We start from the raw sequence: 24,873 nt of genomic DNA, 5'->3' as shown, positions 1-24,873 counted from the left end.
GAAAATTCTGCAAGATGGGAAATGGACAAACAAATAAATAATAAAGAATAATAAATAAAGGCACTAAACCAAACATTACTGCAAGGGTTCCTGAGCACATCTTGAACCCGACCATCCCTCCCAGCAGCACAATTCAGTCACACTATGGTTGGTTACTCACAGACTCCAGAGGGGAGAGGCCATCTGATTTTCCAGCACTGTTTCTTCCCACAGGATTCAGACATCCTTGAGGATTCCTTCCTGTGCAGCCCTGCCCATGTTTTCACTTACCTGCCAAGCACAGGGCAATGTGGTATTTTGCTCAGACAGGCCTCCCATCAGGCCTGTCATTACACACAGAACTCCAGTTCAATGGCAATTGAGACAGTAACATCTAGTCAGACACTGAACAGCAGCAGATTCAGGTACAATCTCTGATCCTTTCCAAATTTTCATCTTTTAAATGGAATATTTTAGATCTCATCCTGCACCCAAAATATTTAAGTGAGGCCAACCTTTGTACTAAATAATTAAAAATTAGATAATAAGGATGTCTAAAGCAGAGGAGGACTCCAACCCCAGCAAGGGACACAAACAGGAGACACTGTACCTAAATGACCCCAGTCTTTTTTACCTCCATAGCAAAGGTACTGCTGATGTGCCTAAGGCATTCAGAGAAGGAGCTGCTGCACAGTATCTATTCCGTTTTAGAGATACTCTCACTGCCCCACATGTATCTCACATGTCAAGATTCCCTGAGATTATCTAGATTATTACTTGTTATCCCATTTATAACCTGGTCAGGGCATAACCAGCAGCTCTCCCCAGCCTGCAGGGGAAGGGTGGCACTTGTGTCAAACAGTGTCTCAAACCAAACTGAACAATGTCAAATTCAGGAACCTCATCTGAACCAGGGTCCTTCTGTTGCCACTGGTTAAAAAACAGGGGCCTCTACACAAAGATTTGTTTGGTTCCAAAAGAAATGGGATAATAAGCTGCTGCATCCAACATCAGAGGCCTGTCGGAGGGAGACAGGCACCATTATAGATAAACCAGTGCAATTGGGATGTGACAGCACTGACAGACTCCCTGTTTGATTCAGCAAATTGTTCATATAAATACCATGTGCCATCTTCAAAGGCCTCCGGGATGCTGATTGCCAGAGCTATGCCAGCAAGGAAGAAGGCTCTATACCAGCAAAGCTGACAGGAAGGAAAATAAAAGGGAAGGATTCAGGGGAAACATGACATAGAACAGCAGCAAACCCTGTGACACGAGTGCACCCTTGTAGAAAAGGAAAAATACTCAGAGAAAACAGCATCTCAGCATAATTACCCACTGAGTAGGCTCTGGGCTCTTCAGAGAAGAGGCTGCACCTCGTTGTACAATCAGATGTCACCAAGCACACATGAAATCCCGACCTGAACACTACTGCAATACAAATTCCAAACCTGCTCTGCATCCTCATTCTCCTGCCTGGCTGCCTGGTTCCTGGGGAAGGAGCTGTCGGCCCTGGAGACAGAGCTTCAATCTCTCAGCTAATCTAGATTTATCTTAGGATTTATGTTTGATTCCACACTCATCTAAGTAATGGAGCAGTTAATTGGTGCTGGGCCGTGCATGAACTGCAAAGAGAGAAACATAAGAAGCAGGAATTTAACTCTACACTGCACAGGAAGATGGATCCTTTCTGCATTCCTCAGAAATATGGTAATGAGATTTTAAAATTTTATAAGATACTTGAAGGCAATTTTTCCAGGACCTTCCCTCACTGTGTTTAGTTAGATTTGGACTAAAATATAAAATGGTGTTAAATGCTAAACCTGTCATCCCTGTCTCCCAGAAGCCTTTGTTTCAGGACTCAGGATCCAGGCTCCTGCCCCAGTCTCCTCTTGTTTTAGAAGCCATATAGCCACAGAACAGGGAAGTCAGAGCAGACTCCAAGGTTCACACTCGCATCTCTGAACTACAGACACATTTTTAAGCATCTCAACACTTTAACAGGTTTATGAATAAATCAAGAACTACTTTAATTTAAAACACAAGTGCAAAGGATTCACAACTAAAGACGAGCAGGACTGTTTGTTTCAAATTATAAATCTTTTCCAAGCCCTGCTTTTTTTGCATTAAAAAAAAAGCAATATATCTGGAATACAGAAACATTTTACATCAAAAATTTTCCAGTGCAGCTAAGGAGGAGCTTAATGAATTGATTTCAACCAACTCCATCAGCCCAAACTTAGACATCCAGTTTACAGAAACCCCCTATGACCTCTCTACCTGCCATGGGTGAGAGAGAGAGTGATTTTGTCCTTCAGCAGATGTCTGAACCAAGGGGATGAACCACCTCTGGAGCTGTTCCCCCAGGGGTGTTCCTCTCCCCATGGGCTACAGAGCCAACCTACACATTCTGCAGACTGGGTGCCCACCCTCTGCTGGCTGGCAGCGGTGCAGATGAATTCCATCCCAAATTACTTCAAGTAATCAACCATGGCTTCAATTTTGAAGCAGGATCTGTAGCTGGAGCAAATAGCAGAGGACAGAGGTTATGAACATCTTCTGAAGAAAATACAGTTCTGAGGTCAGTTTCTGAGACAGCAGGACTGTCCTGAGAATACCTAAAAGTCCAAAATCTTGGTATCTGGAGTTTCAAAACAAGATCCCAGCTCCACATCTACAAATATATTCTTGAGACCTCACAACAACACACACCATCACTGTACAATGTTAATCCCGACCTAGAGTCCAATTACCTTGAGGATCTCACTGATCAGAGAGTGCAGCATACAAAATACCTAAAACTACATCAAAATAGCTGAAAGAGCTGTTTAGACAACCAGAAACCTTCCAGATTAAAGGGCTGACGGGGAAGGGCAGACCAATAGCCAGACAGCAGCACACAAACACAAAAATCAATCCTGGGATATGCAGGATAGCTCACATATTTCCATTTGGTCTCCTACAGCATCCCCAAAATGCTACCCAATAACTGCCCCAGGGCAGCACTTCTCAGCCTCTCCACAGAGAAAGGACTGGGAAAGCAAGCCACAGGAGTATGCTGTTCACATTCCAACCAGCACACAAGGTGTTGCAAATGGTGAATTTTTAACCATAAGATCCTGGTGGTAAGAGCACCTGGTCTTCATAGAGTCCACTTTGAGGACCGTTTCCAAGGGTTTCCCCCTCCAAAAGTTTAAAATCATGAAATGGATTCAAGATTGACCACTAAACCATACACATTCTGCAACAAAAGAGAAGCATGTTGATGCAAGAGAGCCACTTAGAAACAAATATATACATATCACATCTGCTCCCTAAGGAAGTGTGTGCAGGTTTCTAGGTCCATATTTAACCAAGGGAAATTAAAATAATCTGTGAAAAAGTCTCAGAGGAAAAAAAAAATGGTATTTGTGCATTGACAGTTTAAAGGGGTCTGTGCCCCAAAGTGAGTCAGCTCATGGCTCCAGTGCACAATGAAGGAAACAAAGATCACATTTCTAGGTGGGAAATATCGTTCCAGCTCAGTAGTCAGCAGCCTGGGTGTGCAGAAACCCACAGACATTCAGAAACACAACTTCAGACTCCACTTTTGAATGCCATCCTTCGGCAGCAGTGATCCGCAAGCCATGGAATACCCGCTTTATCTTTGAGACAGACTTGGTCTCACTCAGATCCAGTTTGTATTGATTGTCTTCAGCAAAGGAGAAGCCACAGGAGGCTGAGGATGCATGGATAGAATTCATATTTGTCCTCCAAAACAATCACTGGCAAGTTCCAAGCACCATTCACAGGTTGAGACTGCCTGGGCTCTTTAATTTTTTCTATATATTTCTTTTATAAACACTCCTTTTCCCTAGAGTTTCCCCTCATATAAAGTCAGCAGGTGGAGGTGCGCTTCCTGTACTGTTGGATAAGGGGCACCAAGCACTCTGGAAGTCCTGTCTGGAGCAAAAAGGGGTGATCCAGAAGTTCTTGTGCTGTTGCTCTTTCCAATGGATCCCGTGTCAACATCCTCTCCAAGAAGTCTCTCAGAACAGGGGAGGTCTGTGAAAAAGCAACCAACCAAGTCAACCCTGCAAAGGGACCAGGCACAGCTCATGCAACACCAGGCTGCCAAGGTGGGTGTGGTTAAAAGGATCCTGCACATTCCCAGTCTGTATCCCTGTTTTTCCAGCAATGTGACATGGGTCACATGCTTTTTATGCTATGGACATAACTTTCTGTCACTACTAGGCACAACACTTAGGCTGTTTTCTTTTCAGTGGGATACAGTCAATTAAACTAAGACTAGCTGCCACATCCTTCCATTTGAATTACTTCTGCTTCCCATTTTGTTACTTAAACTTTCCTGGATTTCAGCTAAAAAATTCTGCAGGACTCCTGCTACCTGGGCACAGCACTTGAATGGGAAGGGGGCATCAATGCATTCTTTTACTGGTCACAGATTATGGAAAGGTAGTTAAATAGAGTTCTCTGTCACCCTGATTTCTTAATATTTTCTAAGCCTTCTAGTGTTGACATTTTTGTATCGAACTTTCTCACACACTTTCTGTAGATAGTTCATTGTTTTGCATTCCTTTATAGAAGAGGAGAAAGTTGATAGACTGTTAGTTTGTGCAGTGTCATTTGAGAGGTGGCACTGTCACCCTCCAATCCACTGTCACTTTTGGAAAACTATAAATGTTAGAGTAAGAGAACAAACTTCCCTTTTACCTTCACCTTGAGAACAGCAATGTGTGCTTGTGTTCTTTCGTGTCCTATAGCCACAGTTCTCCCCTAGGTTCTGAGAGCCTGAAAAACCCTCGTGCTAATGGTACAAGAAGATGAAGAAGCTGCAGCACCAGTACCAAAAAAGCTGAATGACCTCACAGGTTTGTCCTTTGGAAGAGGTGTAAAAGCCTGGTAGGCAGTCCCAAGCATCACTTCATGACCCTGCACATCTCTGACTGGTTTAATGCTCTGCATTATTAAAATGGAATTAAAAAATTATCTTGGCATATATTTATTTATTGTAATGCTGATAATTACACCCAGTTTAGACTGGGGGCATTTTCCCAGCTCTGGTTCCCTCAGTAGATCCTGAAATACTGTTCACACTGAGATATTGCTCATCTCAGGAGTGCTTTGGATGACTTCACTTAGGATTGCTGGAGAAGGCACCACACAGCTCAGGACGAGTGCCAGGATCCAGCCTGTATCCCTGTCTATAAATCTGCCCATGCTTTAGCAATGCAGCAGGGATTATCCTAGGTCACATCCCTTTAACCTGCTGCCCCCAGAACTGCAGTCACCAACCACAGTGAGCCATGAATGGGCACCGGAATGGAAGGCTGGATCCACAGCTGGAGCTGCACTCCAGCAGGACACTGGGGAGGATGCCCACCAGCCTGTAAATCGGTCTGCTGGAAGCCAGTCTGCTTCCCAGTACAAAGTGGAGCAGAGCAAGATCGTAACCAGCTCTGGTTGTCATAGCCTGTGGCATGCCCATGTCACCAAGCAAGGTGTGACCCAGACCAGGATGGTTTTACACTGCCCAAGGAGAGCAAGCACCAGGTCCAGAATGTGACCGTGAAATTTTAATTAGTGTTGCTAAGGCAAAAAGGAAAGAACAGCTGTTGATGTTGGAATGTGTGCTGTTAGTTCAGCAGTCTCCTCTCTTAAATAATTCAGTTTTAGCAGCTGCAGATGCTCTAATTAATTGGAAAGGCTGGGTAGCTCAGGATGCTGCAGAAGCTGTTTGATCTCAGAGGCTGGGCATGGAATGAAAGGAAAACTTCTTTAAGCGGGCACTGAAAGGTGAGCACTACTTCTCATGTCACTGCTACTTTTTCCTAAGAAACCATGGAGCCAAGTTCATCTTCTGAGCTGCTGCAGTGTCTCCATGAGTTTGCATCTGTCCTGAGCTCACCTGCTCTGACCATAATGCATCCTTTGTAGTCCTGAGGGTCATGAAGCTGAAAACTCTCATGAGCAGGGATCCTCCTGTTCCCTTCCCTGGAAGATAAGCTACTCAATCAACATCAGTAAGCTGGGAACTGCTGGGTCAATCTAAACAGCTCTGACCTGCACTCTCCATTTATGCCCAGGTGCCCTCACACTGCCAGGGCTGTTTCCTAAAGCAGCCACCAGCTGTCAGCAGCAGCTTGCAGCCACTAAGACCCTGAGGCCAAAGCTGTTCCCCAAGAAACATGTCCTAGCAAGACCATTTCCACAGCCAGCTGTACTGAGAACAGCTGATATGGATATTTGCCCATGATAACCATCAGGCTTACAAGTGTTTGGCAGCATGCTCACCCTGTGGAAGTTTTTCAGTTTGGGAGGAGGGCTGTCACGGAGTCTCTTCATTGCCTGGACTGGAGAATCACTGAAGTAGGGGGGTTCTCCATCTACCATCTCTATGACCATGATCCCCAGGGACCAGATATCCACCTGTGGGACACAATGTCATATCAATACACACACTCCAGAGGAGCAGGTCTTTTATTTTGTTGCTTTCACAAAGACCACAACACCCCACCTATGACAAATGGTACTGAGAGTCCGACACTGATGCCCTTAATGCTTTTGGGCTCCTTACAGAAGTTCAACAAAGTCAATTTTGCACCCAGGACTGAGCCATGCTGGTGTTGCAACATGTAAAGGTGTGCAAGTAACTGCCTGTACCTGGCTGGTTGGTAAACAAAACTAGTCAGTCTGCTGCCACCTGCCCAGAACTCCAGAGTTCCCATGTCTGCTTTCCCTGAGGTGAGCCTCTCAGACCTCACATCTCCCCCCCTCCACCACCTTTATGGAACTGATTTACTGATCCCTATGTCACAGGCTGCTCCTTGCTCGCATCGGTCCACAGCAAAGACAAGTCTAGGCCAAGCTTTAGGTGTAAAAATACAAGAAGTTGATGCCTTGTTCCTAGAAGCAGAACAATCTGGTTTTCTACTGATTTAGGAAATATTGATGTTAACACCATCAAAGCTGTAGTCATAGTTGGGTTTGTTTTCTAAATAGAATCTAGAGACTTCCTAGAAAAGCCAATCGTTATTTTCCTGTGACACTTCAGACTGTCACTTGCTCTCCTGCTATTAGGGAGGTGGTCCCTTACCTCGGTGGTGTATGGTATCCTTGCAATGACTTCCGGAGCCATCCAATAAGGAGTACCCACCAGGGATTTTCTTTTAGGTACATCTTTACTGATCTGAGCACAGAAGCCAAAATCAGAGAGTTTGACCTGTACAAAGAGAAAAGCAACCAACCTTAAAAATAAGCCTTAAACAACACAGAGGGAAATGCTACAGACAAAGAGAGTAAAAGGACAAGGGGAAAACAAGAGATTGGGAGCAGAAAGGAAGTAAGAGACACAAGCTGCAGCAGCAGAAGACAGGAAACAATTTGTCTGAGGAAACACACCCTGCCATCCAATGTCAGAAGGATGGAGTCGCTCTTGATGTCTCGGTGAATGACCCCCTGAGAGTGGAGATAGGTCAGAGCCTGCAGCACCGACTCACACACTGTGGCAATCTGCTCCTCGTTCAGCCTGCAATTACAGACAGGGCACTTAAACTGTGCAGAGCACAGTGCTTCTTCACAGGGGCTCAGGGGTTGAAACACAGACACTTTGGTTCCCTGTGACAATCACCATCTCACCATCACCATTCTTCCATGTCTGTTATTGAGGAAAACATTTTTTACTTGAGGCTTGATAACTTTAAAGTTTTCATAGGTTTAATACTGAGAAATTGCACTTCGAGTTCTGTACCTAAATTCATTCTGCAAGATGCTGTTTCAAGCAGTTCTGACAGGCAGCAGTGCTGCTTGATGCCAAGGTGCTGCAGTAACTGGTGAGACAGCTTTTTTTAAGCAAACACGGTAAAGACATTATTCACAAGGCTTATTGTGCAACTGTATCCACAAAAAAATCCAAACGCATAATTCAACAGCGAACATAGGGATCCTTTAGGTGTTGGCAGACACCTGGGGTACACTCACACATAACTAAAGATAGCACAGGCTACAAGCAGGGAAGGCACTACTGATTTCTACCACTGTTAGCACATGGAATATGAGCCCCAAGAAGCCCCTCTTTAGAAGCTGTTGTTAGAACAGCAATACAGAAACCTTCACAATCAAGTGAAAATGGTAGAAATGAAAATTCTCTCCTGTACCTGGGGACAGTGACAGCTCTCCATGTTTACACTGAGCAATGCTAGAAGTAAATTATTTCAAAGAATAGCTGAAGTACCAATTTGTGTACTGTGGATTCTCAGCCTGTCTCTAGCAGTTGTTCTGAACAACCCCTGGTTGAGGACAGAAATGAAACCTCCTCAAATTCGGATCTGCAAGTGAGCCTAAGGAGAAGAGAGCACTCAGAAGGCAGAACTGTGCAGTGAACAGTACCTTCTAAACCCGTAACAATTCCTATACCATCAGCTGAGAAATCTACATTTGTGCTGCTTGTCTGGCATCCCATACCTTACTCTTCCAAACCAGGACAGCTACAAGATTGTACCTGCACTGTGCCACACTGATGGCAACTAAATCTGAGGGATATCAGAGGGCTACTTCTGTCTTTAAGATTTAACCTGAAAAGGGAGAGGGAAAAGGCTACCTGTGGCACTTCCCAGCACAGAACCCAATGCCTTTAGGAACAGTGCTTTTCCTTTCATAGTGCCTGAGCTGATCCACCTGAAAGCCCTGGGGTTCCCAAAGATCACAGGAGGTGCACTTTCACCCTGTCACATATGGAATTTGGTTTCAGTCAAGTGACTGCATAATGTAAAACAGATTACTGGAGGATTACCTCACTCCTGGAGATGTAAATCACTTATCCCCCTCAGCAAAAGTTTAATGACTGCAATGATGGCATTTTCCTTCCTGGGAAAAACTGATAAAGGTTTGCAGCTTACTTCTGATAAATGTTATGGTTATAACAATCCTTCTTCCATCATGAGGTTAAAAAAAAAGCATTCACTAACAGGTTTAAAGGAAGCTTCTTTAAACAAATCATGGCTGAGGTATCACTGGTGGATATAAATACACAGACCATTCATAAACTTCTTCATCACTTTTTATCTGCAATTCAGTGCTGGCCAAGAGCTACACGAGTTTCATTGGCCCTGTAAGCTGTAACTGAGCACTCCTCAGAATTAAATGTTGGCTTGCAGACCCTGAGATGCCTCTGAACTCAATTCTGGAAGGGCCTGCCCAGGTAAGTGTCTCCAGAACACTCCTTCCAAGTGGGGTTGTGGAGGCTACAGAGGACAATGTGGCTCTTGATGCCTCTCAAAATTGTACTTCCAAAACTCAGAATCCAAAGAGCAAGATACATGCCTTAAATCCACCAAGCAGAGTAAGATACATGCCTTAAACCCACCACAGGACCTAGGCCAAGCACATATGTGAACTAAAGGTAACTATGGTCTTTTAAAAACTGAATACAATTAGTGCTATCAATACTGCCTAACTGTAATCCAGTTAAGATCCTGAATCTTCCAAAAAGAAACTCTCATCCTACAGACCTTCTTGGTCAGTCTTTCCACTGGCATTCCCTGTCCCATTTTCCAGCCTTGCAGGACTGCTCTGAAGCAGGAGGAGGGTGCTCCAGAGGCGTAGGTAAGACACAATCACATAACTGCATCATCAGAACACCTTCTGAGAGGGACCAGAGGCCATCTGAGAACAAACTTATTTGCCCTACAGAAATGTCTTGGGTACTATTGAACATGAAGCAATATAGATAAGGAAACAAATTTAGGAGAGTGTCCAGTAGTTGCTATCTTTAGGCAATGAAATTTGGGAAGGAGTCCAGATCTCAAGGCTTTGCTGCACTTCTCCAGAGGAGTTAGTGAGGTTGAATTTGTGGCTAAGGTTGCACCACTGAAAACTATTTCTTTAATACTTATTCAATGAAGGTCCTGGCCAGGATTCAACAGATACAGTAAACACTTTTATAAAGTACTGTGTTTTACAGGGAAGGTCATCAAGGAGATGACTAGTGGGTATCTAAAGGGATCAGTACTTTAAATTAGTCCCTTCTACATCAGAAGTATTATCACATACTCAAAATTGATAACAGTTATAAACTGTAGTAGTTTCAGGGCACTGCAAACACAAGATCTCTGAGGGAACCAATTTGTCCCAGAAATCCCCACTCTGCTGTCCTTGCTCTCCCACGTTGATGTCTGGGATTTTGCTTTATACCTGATCTGAGACACGATGTCTGTGAGGGCTCCTCCCTGCAGGAACTCCATCAGCACCCAGAGCTCTTCTCCCACGAGGTAGCTCTTGTACATCTCCACAACGTTGACATGTTGATAGTCCCTCATTATCACCACCTGTAAAACCACAGTGGACAAGTGACCACCACAAAATCACCCACTGCACTTCATCCTATCCAACCAAGTGAGCACACACAGCCCTGCAACTACAGCACAGAGCCTCCATCCCCCAGCAATAGCTGTTCTTGGTATGAGCATAACACTACTAAAAGGAAGATGATCCTGCTCTTCCCTTCCTGTTGCCACACTGATGGTTCCAGTGAGGACAGCAGAATCCCGCTGTCTCCAGCACTCTCACCTCATTGAAGAGGAGCTCCCGGCGCTGCTGCTTCCTCAGGTCCATCATTTTCACGGCCACCTGGCGCCCCGAGTGCTTCTCCCGAGCGATGCACACGATTCCTGTGGAGCCTTCCCCAATCTTGATGTAGTTTTCCAGCAGTGCCCTGGGATCTCCCTGGTCCACAACCATCCTGAGGGCAGCTTTGAACTGCTCGTGAGTCACAACCACAGGGTCTTCACTGGCTGGCTGCCCCTTCCCAGCAGAGTCCTGGGGCAGGTGGAGGTTGCTGGAGCTGGTCTGGGTCTGTCTGTTCCTGGGGGACCCTGCTGGGGAGGGCCGGCCTGGTGGCACTGCCACAGCCTTCTCTGCTGTTGGGGACTTCTGGGGGGTCCCAGCTTCGGAGATCATCCTGGGGAACTCAGAGGCAGGTTGGTCTGGAGGGAGAGACTGGGCTTTGGCTGCAGGGCTGTGCGGGGAGCCCCACTGCTGGGGCTTGAAGAAAGCATTAGGCTTCAAGAAGAACAAAGAAGAAGAACAAAGAGGAAAAACAAAGTGATGGTTGGATTAACAAGCAGAGAGGAGAGAAATCAGCTCTGTGTCATCCCACTCTGCCCTAGCCCACCTTGGAGCAGACTGGAGTCAAGAGCTTCAGGTTCTTGTCTCCAGGTCTGTCCAACACATGGCTTGGATGAAGATCTCCTTAGATGCAAAATCTTCAAGAATCCCTTAGGGAATGGGTGCTACGCTTTTGCGGCCTCCAAATTGAGTCAGTTTAAAGGGAACATGCTTTAAAAAAACCACCAAGACACAAAACCCACAGAAAAAAACCCCAGCTGCTAAAAAGCATTCCAACCTTGCCACCAAAAATCAGGGGCAACCTGTGCTGCAGAGAATTTGAAAATCCTTTATCCCTCCATGCCTCTGATCTTCCTTTGTATAAAAGGAAAGGGGATTCATGCCAAGGCTGTAAATCACTTTGAAGTCTTGGCCTAATTCCCTTTGGGTAATTACACTCTGACGACTGAAAACACTCTCTGCACTTTCCACTGGTACCTGCAGAGCATTCCTGTCGATCAAGCATGGAATTAGCTCTCCACTTTGGGAAAAGCACCAGGCACCAGGACAGCTGGAGGCAGCCAACATAAGACTCCTGCTACACAGAGCTACCTGCCCCCTTGCTGGCTTAAAACTGACCTGCAGTGAATTTGGATTAGCAATGCTCGAGGTTTTTGGAGACCTCCCACTCAAATGACAAGCAGGCCCAACCCTATTTAGTGTAGGATATGTAGTAAGATCACAGCCTGTGGGAATGTGGCTTCAGGATATGCATTCCCAAGCCAGGAAGGATAAACACTGTTGTGCTAATACTCACCCTGGAAATGTTGATTAATTAAAATCAACAACATTTAGCAGGTGAGGTACAAAATACATTATATACGTACATATGTATATGTAAAATATACATAGCATATGTATATAAATATATGCAAAATAATAGTAGATCTGTCAAAGAAGCAACTTCAGAAAGAGCAAACCCATCATTTATATTATAGGGCAAAACAGAAACTTCAAAGCAAAAAGCTTTTTCTCTCTCACAATTCAGAGAGATTTATTAATAAAGTTAATAATATGGGCATGGGAACTGAAAACTGCCAATCGAGAATTTTTTACAAGAGCACTCATTTTCCCTGTCTCAGACAGGGAATAATTGTGTAGGATTCAATTCTATGCACTTTGGGTTTTAATCAAGGATTTTTGTCAAGAGCAGAATCTGCATAAGCCTCACACACAGAGAGGCCCTGGAAAACACAATTGAGCAGCATCAGGGCACAGCACAAACACAACTGCCTGTCAGGAGCTCCTTCCTCCCCGTACACCAGCTCCACCCCTGCAGTCCTGTGCTGACATGCTCAGAGCAACACAGAATTTACTTCCCAAATCTTGTTTTGTCTCAGGAGAGAGAAAAAAACCACGTTTTACATAACCCAGAGCATGCAGAAGGGCACACAACATGCATGCAAGCTCACACATGTTTGCTTAACCACGTATAAGTCTTATTTCCTGCTCCTGTAATCTGACAGTCCCCATGTATCTATTCTCTGTCTTGGGACATTTTGAGGTGTCACTGGTTCTACCACTCCTTCCCTTCATAAGGAAGGTGCAATCAAACTTACCATGGTGCTTTTCAAGGCACCACCTTTTCATTCCAGCCAGCTACCCAGCCAAGTGGTGGATGCTCCATCTCTGGAAGTGTTCAAAATCAGGCTGGAGCAGCCTGGTCTAGTGGAAGGTGTCTCTGCCCATGGTAGGGGGTGGAACCCAATGGACACTGAGGTCTCTACCAACCCAAACCAGTCTGGGATTCCATGATTCAGTTATATTATTGTTCCTTTAATCTGCAATTACACATTTCTTACACATCTTACACAGAGCAGGAGACCCAGGTTTTCATCATCAGAAGCTGGTAAGAACATCTTAGATAAACAACTATGGCACAGACCCCTCACTGGATCTGTGGCAGATAGATTAGTCCTAAAGGTCTTCCCTGTTCCTCTCCTCTGACAAACAGCTGGAGCTCACACACTCCCAAGCACATTCACTTGGCTGGCAACTTCGGGTCCTGCTCCTGGAAGTGCTGAGCATGGCAAAGACACTCTGGGGAAGAGAGAAGTGGCCAGTTCTAGGTACTCAGGGGACAGGCCTCGAAGCAGTTTAAATCAGCCCAGAGTCACTGAGACAGCAATAAGCGCAGTTTGTGTTACACAAGAACTGCATTCTTTCAAAATCCTCTCCCTTGGAAAGAAAAGCCGCTGTGCCCAAAGCCTTGAGCCTGGATCCTTATACAAACTGCAAGAAACTGGATTGGAGACATCTCCTCCCTACAACACCCTTCAGAACAGTCAGGTTGGTTTGGACAGTGGTTCCTGTCATCATCCTCCCAGTTCACAGCTGTTGGGAATCAGCCAAGCCCAGCAGCAGCTTTGAAGCCATGCACAGAAGACAGATGCTAGGTCAGCCCAGAATGGAAAAGAAGCAATGGGTGCATTTCCTATCCAGTACCAGGAACCAGAGATTTTCAGTTTAACAAGAAATGAGTCATCCATTCAGGACAGCTTTCCTGGGGGAGCTGTAGCTATGAGCTGTCCCACCCTTTACAAAATCCAACAGTCTGACTTCCTGTGTGACAGCACCGTGGGTGCTGCTGCAAACCCTGCTGCTGTAGTGGCCTGGCAGATAGAGCTATAACCAACACACTCCCCCAGGTTAGTTCTGGTTTACACAGGCAGAAGAATACTCTGCTACTGCAAATCGTGGCAATTTCCCAAAAGGCAAAGGCTTTTTGGGGCCAGCAGAATGGCATTGCAGCTATGCCTTTACCTCACAGAAGGCAGTGACTAAGACCCCTCGTCCTTCCCAGCCCACGCTCCTGCAGCTCCGCCAAACCTTCTGCTGGAGATCTGGCTGCCATCCTGAGCTGTGCCTTGCAGCATCTTATGGAGCTCAGGCGGACCACACATTTCCTCTGCTCAGGACTATTTAATTCCAACATTAATCATAACAAGAACAGATGGTTACCCGATGTTTGCAATTAAAGTGGCTGCATATGTAACCTCTGGAACTGTAAAGTCAACACTGCAGTCCAGTGAATAACTCTTACCTTGATCTGCAGGGGAGGGCCCGGCTTGTTTGAGGTGCTGGACGAGGGGAACACGCTGCGCAGGAGCCTCCTCTTGAGGCTGTTCTCCCGTGATTTGGAGTTGGGGCTGCCTTCCCCCGAGGGCCTGGCGCTGGACTGGCGCTGAAGCCAGCCCTCCTCCGGGCTCCTCATGGCCGTGTCGCTCTCCCCTGGCACAGCGGGCACGTGCTGCAGCCCAGAGATGCGCTGCACACAGCTGCCATCGGCGCCCTGGAACTCAGAGGGCCCCAGGGACTGGGCTTTTGTCACCATCCCGTTGGGATGAGACTGCCCTTCCAGGCGGGGCTTGTAATCTGGCCACATGGTCTGCCTCCGGGCCACCTTGGACCCACCATTGCAGTTGAGGTAGTTCCCATACTTGTCTGCCCAGTCTCCTTCAGGACTCTGAAGGTACATGTCTGGGGGTCTCTCATCTCCCAGGAGCCCGAGGGACTGGGCTCTCCTCCTGCTGGTGGGGCTCCTGCCTCTCAGAGTGTTCGAGCTGATGGCAGAAAGCTTCTGGATGTCATTGAGCAACCCAGAGATGTAGCCTTCCACTTCCACGGTGCTGCCCCGCACCACGGTCTGGGAAACACAGGGAAGGTGAGAAACAAGTCAGTGTTGTAAGAATCAAGGCTCAATTTGTCTTACCAAAGGTTAGATTTTGTACATATAGCCAAAGACAACTCAAGGAATTCAGGAAAAATTACCAATTTTTGTCTTTTGTTTCAATGTCCTTTACTGAGGGAAAATAAAAGTCCTTGGGTTACATCCCGCTGTCAGAGCAGCAGTGCTGTCAGCCAGAACAGTCAATTCTGCTGTTGTGCTCACATTCTAAAAGACTATGTTAGAGCAAAACTGGGATATTTCAACACTCCTGGCTTTCTTGTGCTGAAACTGTGTGACACTACATACATCACTAATGCACTCACCAAGCTCCTGAAATATTAGTTCTCAGAAGTTCCAGCATGCTGCAAGCTCCATTTGCAAAATTCACCTTTGCTGTGCCAACACAAGGTTCATCTCTCCCCTGAAGCACTCTCAATAGCGTTGTAATCAGCGTCCCTCAGTCTGCTTCTCTACAATTTCTGCTAATACATCCCAATCCTGACCACTGCAGACCGTGCTGTTCCAACTCTGCCTCCCTGCTCTACTCTGCCAAGCTATTATAATTAAAAATGATGAACAAAGGGTCACAGCAGCTCACAACTGCCTTGTAAGCAAACACTGAAGAACAAGGCTTCCATCCAAACAGGCACCAGCTCTGTACAGTAGGACAACCTGAAGCTGTTGGTATATTAGGTAGTGTTCTACCTTGTTTTTTTCTGGAACTGAAAAGCTTAAAGAAGCTTTTCTAGTGCTGGGAACCAAAATGTTTCATTTCTCCACAGAAATTTGCAGCACAGGATCACTCCTACACTTTCCTGAACCTCTGCTTGAGGAAAGTCCTTCCCTGGAGTGACAGCAATCTTCTGTTTGCTAACTGAGCTCCAGGGATCTTCTAAACATGCTGAATTAATTACACTGAGACTAATACTTAGCTGGTGCAACACAGTAGCTCCAGTAATTTCAACAGAACACCACCACAGTGCACAAACGAGCACCTGGTTTGCTCAGTGTCTGAGAACGAAAGGCAGAACAGAAGATTTTTGTTCAACAGGGTGAAGAAAGGACAACTCAACTCACTCCATGGCAAACACACCAGCTGCAGCTGGAAATTCTGGTCTTCACTCCTACTCTCTCACCACACACACACCCCTTCCTCCACAGCCCAGCTGCTGTCATGGAACAATCTGCTGGGGACATGAACTTTTTGTCCAAAATGGACAAAAGTAATTCCAGAAAGACATGGGTATTCTCAAAATAAGAAGCCTCCAACAACATGTTATGGCCTCTCCAGAAAATCCCCTGCAGTGCTCTTCTCCCCTTCTAGCTAAAACTCCCTAGAATTAGTCTCAGGTCACTCCCATGAAGTCAGACCTAGCCCCAGCAGACAGGGAAGATGGGAGTTAATCTTGCTTTGCTGCTATGTTTAAGCATTGCATCAGATTAATGAGGAAACATCCAAATTTGAGCCAAATGTATATGGAGTGCTCTTACATAGCTCATGCCTTACTGACCAAAACTGAGAAATTCTAATAAGTAAAGCATCTTTTTATAAGCTACACACAAACCCAGGAACTACTATGATAATTTAATCCAGGACTATATACAAGGGCTTGGCCAACTAGCACTTGACAAAAAAACGAATTGATTGGTATCATCGAACCAGAGTTAATTCAAATGGAGTTTACTAGAAACAGTCAGCTTTGTTATGCAGTCCATGAGAGTGCTTGCATTTGGAATTACTGGGAAAAACAATGTTAGTTTAAAATGATTCTTTAGTTTTTTAAAGCCTGTTGGGTATTCTGTCCTTGTTCTCTAAAGGATTTGCACCTTCTTTCAGCTTTTACCATCCCCAGGTTTAGTAAGTCAGACATGAAAGTCCTGACCAGAATAAGGCTCAGGGCAAACTCCAGGAAATCTCTTCACACACATTTCTGTTTCAACAGTGATGCCTCACTATTTTTTGAGCATCCATGGCCTAATACTTAAGGAAATTTGGCTTGCTCTGGAAACACCATCGGTGCAGTGCCCAGAGGCTTCCTGAAGTCAAGACACAGGGGAGTGCTATCACTTCTCCCTGACCCAAAGCCCCTTACCCTGTGATTAATGAAAATTGGGTTGCTTCATGTGATTCTTTTCTTGATAAATCCATACTGGCTGCCAGCTATTACCCTGCTATCTCCTTGGAAGTGGTTGCAAATAGATTACTTGCTTATTTGTTCCAGTCTCTTTCTGGGGAGAGAAATTATTCTGACTGATCTGCAATTCCTTGAATTTCATTAGGCCCAGCTGACTTGAAAATATGCAACTTCTTAGCTAAGTCTCATTTCTGTTCCTGTTCTTTTCTTATTCTGGTCTGCATTCTCATCCCTTCATCCTCATGCTAATTGTCAGCCCGCTCATCACACTTAATGAAGACCAGAGAAAAATCATTAAACACTTAGGAATTCTCAGTATCATCTTTTAACTTTCTTCCAAAACCCGTAGTGAACAAATTCTTTCCTTCATCCTTCTTCTCCTCCTCATTGCCCTCATGATGTGTCCTCAGTGCCCTTTATGTTCTTTGAGAATAACATCTCTTTTTTGTGCATTGCCCTTCCAGTTTTGCTCCTACATGAATTTCTTTTCTCTTTGCCCTTTATAACTTGACCTAGTTTCCACCCTTCTGAGCAATCCTCCCGCAGTTTAAGCTCATTACAGAGCTCCTGATCTAACCAAGTTGGTCTCTTATTACGCATTTTATCTCTCCTCTGGATTGTGCTCCTATCCCTCTACTATATTTTGAACCTCAAAGCACATTCAGGACACCAGGCAATACCTCCTGTCTTTTTTTTCCCCACCTATTCTTCTTAAGCAAGTTTTTCCTTTATAAACCGGCATTCTGCTCCAAGATCCTGATGAGCCATTTCATTTGTAGGTTTGATTATGTACCAAAGCTTACATTATACCAAATATAGTCCTCTTTATTCCCCATGCTTTAAGCACCTGTACACAAAAAGCTAAATATATTCATCAGATAGCCAACTCTTTTTTTATATCCCTCCTAAAACCCAAGTAGCAACATCTCTGTTTTACAGCACACCTTCCAGTTTTTAGGCTCCTGCAGGGTTTTTTGGTTTTTTTTTTTTTTTTAACTGGGAACAAAAACTTCTCCCAAGCAAGCAAGATTTTAAGCACAATATTTCTGTCACCATCTTTCATTTCCTTTCCTGAGAGGTCACCATGAAGTTGCCTTTTCCCACAGCATGTTCCTGCTGTCGCTTACACAGTCTCTAGATGCCAGTACCAGCAGCCATCTAAACCCACCCATCTACAGGAATCACTTATTTTTCCTTACTGAAGGACACTGTTCCATTACTATGTCCCACTTTCCATTAAAAAGCTGGTTTATTAACCCTTTTAGCCCAGACCCTAGTTTAGTCCTTGTGTTCCTTACTTGTCCGTGAACAGCAAGGCAGTGCTACGTTGCTCTCTCTCCCACTTAGGCTTCCCTGGCAACTAAATTACCAGCCAAATTTGCTCACCCACAAGAATGACAAGCGTTCTAAAACAGGTCTCTCCACAAATTCTTCTCTTGGCTTCCCTGTACAACAACTGAACGCATCCTGGGTCCTGTCAGCTACCACAGGAGCTTTCACAGGTCCCCATTACTGTGACAGACAGCCAGCTGGTTATTTCAACAGCAACAGGTCAGGATCTTACTGTCCTTACTCCTGATGAAGTTACTATCACTTTGGGCTATCAAAGCCTGCTATCCACTGAATTCCATACAGATACCACCCTTAGTCCCATTCATGGGGCACCAGAAGCAGAGCCTCAGCTCGGAGGCAACTCCCTGAGGAACAGGAAAGAACTTTCTGCATCCCTCACCTTCATAGGCTGGAGCTGCATCCTTGTGATTCTTGAAGGGTCTACCACTGGCTTGGGGCGCCTCAGCGTGTCCAGAATATTCTGCCATTGAGGAGGCAGGCCCACAAATTTGCCCTCCTTTGGGTCAAATGAGGTGTGGACACGGTGCTCAAAGTTCTGTGGGGCCGAGATCTCCGGGCGTTTCTTCTTCTTCTTCCGGAACATGATGCCTGAGGGGGAGAGGGCAACACGGTCAGTGCCTGTCAAGGGTTGAAGTGCCCAAGCAGTAAAATCAGGTATCAATTCTACGAGTTAATTATGTTGTATTGAGAATATTTTCCAATGAAAAGCACTTTATCAGGAGTCGATCACCTGCTTTTATAGATGAGGAAACCGAGACCAAGAGAGCAATGATTTTGCCCAAGGCCACCTTGCAGGTTCATGGCTCAGATGGGATTTCTAGTGACTTCCCTTATTTCTACGAATTCATATTGCCTGATAAAACTATTTAAAAAGTAATTAAGAGATACATATTTATATTTTACCTGCTTATACCTACATTAAATGGCTTTGGAATCCACCCAGCTAAACAGCATTGATTCCACCACAAGCCTGAAATTTAAGGTGGCAATGAACAGGGCTCAGGTTGTCTTCCCACTGCTTACTCCAAGTAAGTAATATCTACTTGGTTCCCATTTAATGACAGCAGAGCTGTTGCCAAAGGAAGAGCTGCCAGAGACTGACTCTGGATCTCAGTTTTTCTTGCTTAGACAGAGGGCTCGGGAGGGAGGGAGGAGGTGGTAGGTGGAAATCAAACTCTGTCAGCAGGTAGCTGAAGAAGCTAAAATTAAAAACTAAGATTCTTTTCCCTTGAGGGCTTGAGAGAGACAGCTTGTGTGAACAGCCAGTGCAAGTGCAACAAGCCAAAAGCACCTAACACTGAAATATACCCAAACACAGGAGACTTCAAAATCTGAATTAAGAATTTATAAACAAATTTATAACCAAAAAATATACTTAGACAGAAAGCTCAGAGACTGGACCTTTCTGAAATCAGGCAGATATGAAGGAAAAGGAAGAACCAGAGTTGTGCATGCAGACAAGAGGTGGGAAAGCTGGAGGACTGCAGTGGATTGACACAACCTCTTCACAAAAACCAGATAGGGAAGACAGGGTGAGGTAAGGAGATTTTCTATGGAGAGCCAGGTTTTTCACAGTGGGGAGTGGTGGGAGTGAGAGACAGACAGGCATAAATCAAAACAGGAGTGGTCCCAACAGTATAGAAGCAAAAGCTTTCCTGGGACCAGGAGAGTCCAACATTGGAGCAGCCTGCCCAGACAGGCTGGGGAGGCTCCATCCTCAGGGGTTTGCTCTCAAAGCCAAAGCCCTGAGTAATCCAGCCTGACCCTCCAAGCTGACCCTGCCTTGAGCAGGGGGGTTGGGCTGCACCTTTCAAGGCCCCTTTTCCCTGACTCTATTTACTGCTTTAGGAATAAGCTGCACAGGTTTTTTAAAGCAATTAACATCTGCCAGTAAACAAAAATAACAATATTTATATGCTCTTCCTTTTCCAAAGACAACATTGCTACTGGCATTTGCCTCCCACTAACACTGTTACAGCCATGAATGCCATCTCTTCCCCAACATCAGGCTTAGGATTTTTACCACTTAATCTTCAACTTTGTAGCAGTCACTCTTCCCCTGTACAGGACCTCAGTTTCCAACTATTTGTGCTGAGTAAATATTTACAAGGGTCAGAGAGACAGACCACATAGAGAGATAACCCACTGCGGTGTAGACATGAACACACTTCTGGAGGACACCAGTCTCCAAAATCAGCACATCCCAGTGAAATCTATGTCAAACATTTCCCAGATTGTCCCACTCTAAACTTGTTTAGGGAGCAAAGTGCAGCCACCGCCTGAACAATGGCTTTGCTCCCTGGTGCTAGACTGGGATTGGATTGAAAATCCAACACACAATGGCTCCCAGTTTGGTTACAATGACCCTGCAGTCACAGGGATAGGAAGTGTTTGTATGGCAGAGAAGGACTTTGCTCCATCTAACCCCCATTCATGCAATCCACCCTTGGTCAAACACCAACTTCACATGCACTGTCCATTTCAACAGCCTACTAAAGATACCTCACAGGTGAAAAAGAAAACAAAAGGTTAGGAAAGAAAAGAAAAAAAACCAAAAAGCTTACGAAAGAGCTGGAAGCAACTGCTCTGCCTAGAAGAGATTTTTCAGCCAGAATAATCTTTGCTTAGAACAAGCTCCAATGAAAACCCAAATAGATCTTAATGGAGAGCTTATGGGAAGGGTGTCTGTGCTCCAGGTCTGTATTGCAGCTCCTCAAACACAGTGATTCATCTCTCAGGCCCCTTAGGTGCTGCTTATTAACTAATAATCAAGACTAAAGTCAGAGGGCAGTTCTTTAAGGAAAAAAAAGTGCAGACAATCCCAGAAAGGAAAGATACTCTAATAGCTCGTGGTGTTAGTAGTGCTCAAATCAACAGCTGGAGCTGCTGAGGAGCTTGAGAGCCTCCAAGGAAAGCAGGGAGTAACTCTGTAGTATTACAGCAAGTGGTTCAGTTCTGAATCCTTGACTACATGTGAGTTATGACAGCTCCTTGATCCACCTTAACCCAGCCACAGCAATCCCAGGGATCTTACTATTTCAACTAGTACCTCTTCTTCTGCTCCTACTCTCACAGCCTCATAATGAGAGGATACCCAGGGCACAGCAGACTGTCTTAAGTTTGCTTTTTAAGTGCTTCATGTGGCAAAGGGTCCTGTAAAACAGGGTGTTACAAATGCCACAATCATTAGCACTTGTAGCATCAATGGTTTTCTGAACCATTTCCTGATTTCCTCATAACAAGAATTATTCTGGCTTAAGTATTTCAAAACACAAAATTTTAAAACCCAGGTGATATTTTGGCCCCAACCAGAACAGTGGCTCTATTTCACCATCTCAGCTTGCAGAAGCATAAACACAACACTACATTTGTATATTTACATAAAATCCCTATCCCTGACAATCAACATGTGGACTACAGCTGGATCCCATAGCCAAAAGCATGCTTCCAAAACCCAGAAAGGAGCACCTACTGAGTTCCTGGTCAGTTTTAAGTGACTGGTTGGCATGGCCTGCATCTGCCTTATTGGCTTAAAACAGACAGCTTAAAAACAACAAAATGTAATCAGCTCCAAATACAACACACCCCTGGGCATCCAGTGGCATTTGCTCTACATGGTCAGCATCAATCCCTGATTATAAAGAGATCAGACAGGTGGTTTAAAGGTAAACTGCATTAGGATCAAATGAAATACATACACTAAAAATAGTTATTTGAAATCCAATGAATTCTAATAATCTTGGTAGGTTTTGCATCTCATCGAGGAGGTCTGTATTTAACCAGTCTCCTTTCACTTTGTGGTTTTCATGCAAGATCTATTTACTTGTATTTCCAATGCTCAGCTAAAGAATATTTATTGTTAAATAAAACACATAAATCAGGCCCTTTCTAAGTCAGTAAGAAATTCATAAGAACATTTTATGCATATAAGATTTTGTAAATCAAGCCAAACCTGTATTTAAACATAGACAGCATCCCTTTAATATAACAACACAAATACTGTAACACTGATTTTATAATAATCTACTAGACTTTAGTCTTTCATTCAGTGCTGACAACTGTACTGTAAGAAATGTCACAAACATAAATAATAAAAGTCACTACCACAAGACAAAAGCAGTCGGAGATTGAAATTCTCTCAGCGATCCATTTCTGCTGCCTGGGAAACCACGTTAGGTTTTCAACTCCAGATATAGCTGTTCCTGGATGATACAGTTCCAAAAGCTGTCACATCTGCCAGTGAGCACGAGAAAAAATCCCACAGCCAGCAGATCCAGAGCAGGGGGAGGGATCAGCTGGGAAGGAGGGGCAAGAAGAGAGAGGGGTCAGCCTCAGATGAGAGGAAGGGGTGGGAAGATTAAGGATGGAAGGGGAATGAGTGTTAGTAAGGGAGAGAGGAATGGTTGGGAGACAGGCAACCCGAGGAGGAGGGCACAGAAAAGAAGCAACATCACCCGGAGGGGGGGAAAAAAAAAAAAGAGAGAAGTAGATAAATGTTATCAGGAGTGGCTCGTTCCAACGCCCACAAAGGCAGCAGCATGCACTGCCTTTTCACCCGACCTGCCTCCACCCTGCTCACGTCCAGCCACACGTTCCACTAGGACACCGCGCCGTACGGAGCCGTGCTCATAGCCTCCCTCACTCACACATGCACTTGATGATAGCACGGCAGCACAGAGCTACTTCAGTCTCACTTGTGCAGTTTCCAGTTAAAAATAAGCTCTCCCTCCCCCTCCTTGCTGCAGCACTGAACTCGCTCATCAGCTCATTGCGTCGCTATCGCAGATCTGGATGCAGTTCCCTACATTCCTCCTGCCCCGGACGAGAGATAACGCTTGGTCCCTGGGCTCAAGAAAGCCATTCCCATCATTTCCAAGTCCTCCCACAGCTGATCTGCCAAACTGCTCTGGCCAGCTCCAAGAGGAGAGGGAGAGAAGGAGAACTCTTCCGACAGGACCTAAGGAACTGCAATATGCAGATTGAGTTTGCAGTGGGAAGATGAAGATCCCAGGGAACACACCAATTAAAAGGAAAAAATGTATTTCCATACTCTGCTGCTCAGGTCACTGTCATGTGCTGCATTTGAAATGGATTACAGGTTAACTAGGCCATTATCCATGCATGTCATATGCATGTGTTCACACAAATGTATGTGTGAATATGCACACATGGAATTTCACTGCATCCCATACCTTCTAAAATACTCATGTTTGCCTTCCTGAGGTTTCCAACACTCTTAGTATTTATAACAAGCCATAAACTATCACAGCAGTTTGCAAATAAAGGGAAATGACAGGTTAGGTCCCTGAAGAGCTGACAAACTCGAACGTGACTTCACACAGCAGGGAGTGGCAACAAGGGTCAGTGAAAGGGAAAAAGAAAAGCCAAATGGTCCAAAATCTGAAATGGGATCTAAGAGCACTGTCCTGACACCTTCTACATTTTTCTGCAATTCTAGTTTTAGAAATATTGGTTGAAGTATTTTTTTCCTCCTAAAGGAAGAGTGAATATTTCCTAGCTGTGCTATCCCTTTCCTCACTGCAAGTCCTTTCCTTCTATTACTTTCTCCCTCACCAGCCCCCCATGGCAAAGCTGCATGTTGGAGCAAAGCAACAGCACAGCAAACTGATGTAATGCTCTAAATCCTGCCCAAACACACACGAGAGCACAGATTAATATTACATTAGAAATAAGCTTAGGGAAAGACATATTTGTTATATTGGTGGGTTTATTTCTGGGGAATGAGAAGAACAGCACAACTGGTTGGACATTTTTGGCCATGTCTCCACTGAGCAGGGTCTGAAGGTGCTGCCTCTCTCTCCTCTGCTCCATTTCCTTGCTCATAAATTAGGACTAAATCCCAGTGAACACCTGTTTGCTCAGCTTGTTTGGGACGCTGCTGGGTTACATACTTTTATATGTGTTTTAGTTATATCGTACCAAATTCATTCTGGGACATATATAAAAGCACTTGCATAGAAAAGACCTCTTGAACTTTACAAAACCAGCACAGGCATGTACCAAATGCTAATGTGCTTTACCCTTAACAAATAAAGTTTTCCATTATTTACAGTCCCCCAGAAATCCCAGCTGAAGTCACCATCCCATTGTGTCTGTCTCTGAAGTCAGGCCCCACCCTCTGGAGGTTTCATCTAAACAGACTAAAGGTGAGGAAAGGGAATTATTATCCTCATTTGCAGATGAGACAAAAAAAATTACTAGCCCTGTTTCTTCCCACCTATGTCTAGATGAGCAGATCTACAACATCTTTGAGCTATGTCTCCTGGCTGCTTTTTAACTTTATATCAAGGCCAGATCCAGGCCCAACACACCCTGGCTTGGATGGAAAACATGGGTGCAGGGCCCCAGTGGAGGCCAAGACACTCTCTGACCACAGGTTTGATCTCAACACCAGCATGTAGGTCCAGAAGCCTTGACAGAACTAAGCAGCACAGACAGAAATCACACCCAAACCTCAGCTGCAGTGCCTTCATTACAAGACCAGCCTCTCCCCCTTGAGCTCAGCGTGTGAGAGGGTACAGCCACCAAATGCTGCTGCAGCACCAGGGAAGG

At 45.0% G+C, this 24,873-nt stretch overlaps 1 protein-coding gene across 2 annotated transcripts in view; it reads right to left on the bottom strand.

The window, feature by feature from the left end:
* Nucleotides 1-2,102: 2,102 nt before the first annotated feature.
* The window catches only part of PAK6 (p21 (RAC1) activated kinase 6), a 38,288-nt gene continuing 15,517 nt past the window's right edge, over nt 2,103-24,873 (bottom strand). Inside the window, exons 1-9 of one of the 2 annotated variants that reach the window (XM_058806974.1) lie at nt 22,405-22,557; nt 18,680-18,888; nt 14,186-14,788; nt 10,546-11,037; nt 10,171-10,304; nt 7,381-7,507; nt 7,076-7,201; nt 6,274-6,408; nt 2,103-4,023 (exon numbers count right to left, since the gene is read on the bottom strand). In XM_058806974.1, the coding sequence (XP_058662957.1) occupies nt 3,856-4,023; nt 6,274-6,408; nt 7,076-7,201; nt 7,381-7,507; nt 10,171-10,304; nt 10,546-11,037; nt 14,186-14,788; nt 18,680-18,883 (1,989 nt within the window). In that variant the 5' untranslated portion in view covers nt 18,884-18,888; nt 22,405-22,557 and the 3' untranslated portion in view covers nt 2,103-3,855. Of the gene's footprint in view, nt 4,024-6,273; nt 6,409-7,075; nt 7,202-7,380; nt 7,508-10,170; nt 10,305-10,545; nt 11,038-14,185; nt 14,789-18,679; nt 18,889-22,404; nt 22,558-24,873 lie in introns of those variants that run through there. The other variant, XM_058806972.1, reaches the window with a different exon arrangement.

Source organism: Ammospiza caudacuta, chromosome 6 (assembly GCF_027887145.1).
Source record: "Ammospiza caudacuta isolate bAmmCau1 chromosome 6, bAmmCau1.pri, whole genome shotgun sequence".
Classification (NCBI taxonomy): Eukaryota; Metazoa; Chordata; class Aves; order Passeriformes; family Passerellidae; genus Ammospiza; species Ammospiza caudacuta.
The sequence above is the reverse complement of the archived record's forward strand: the minus strand, read 5'-3'. Positions and strand labels throughout refer to the sequence as shown.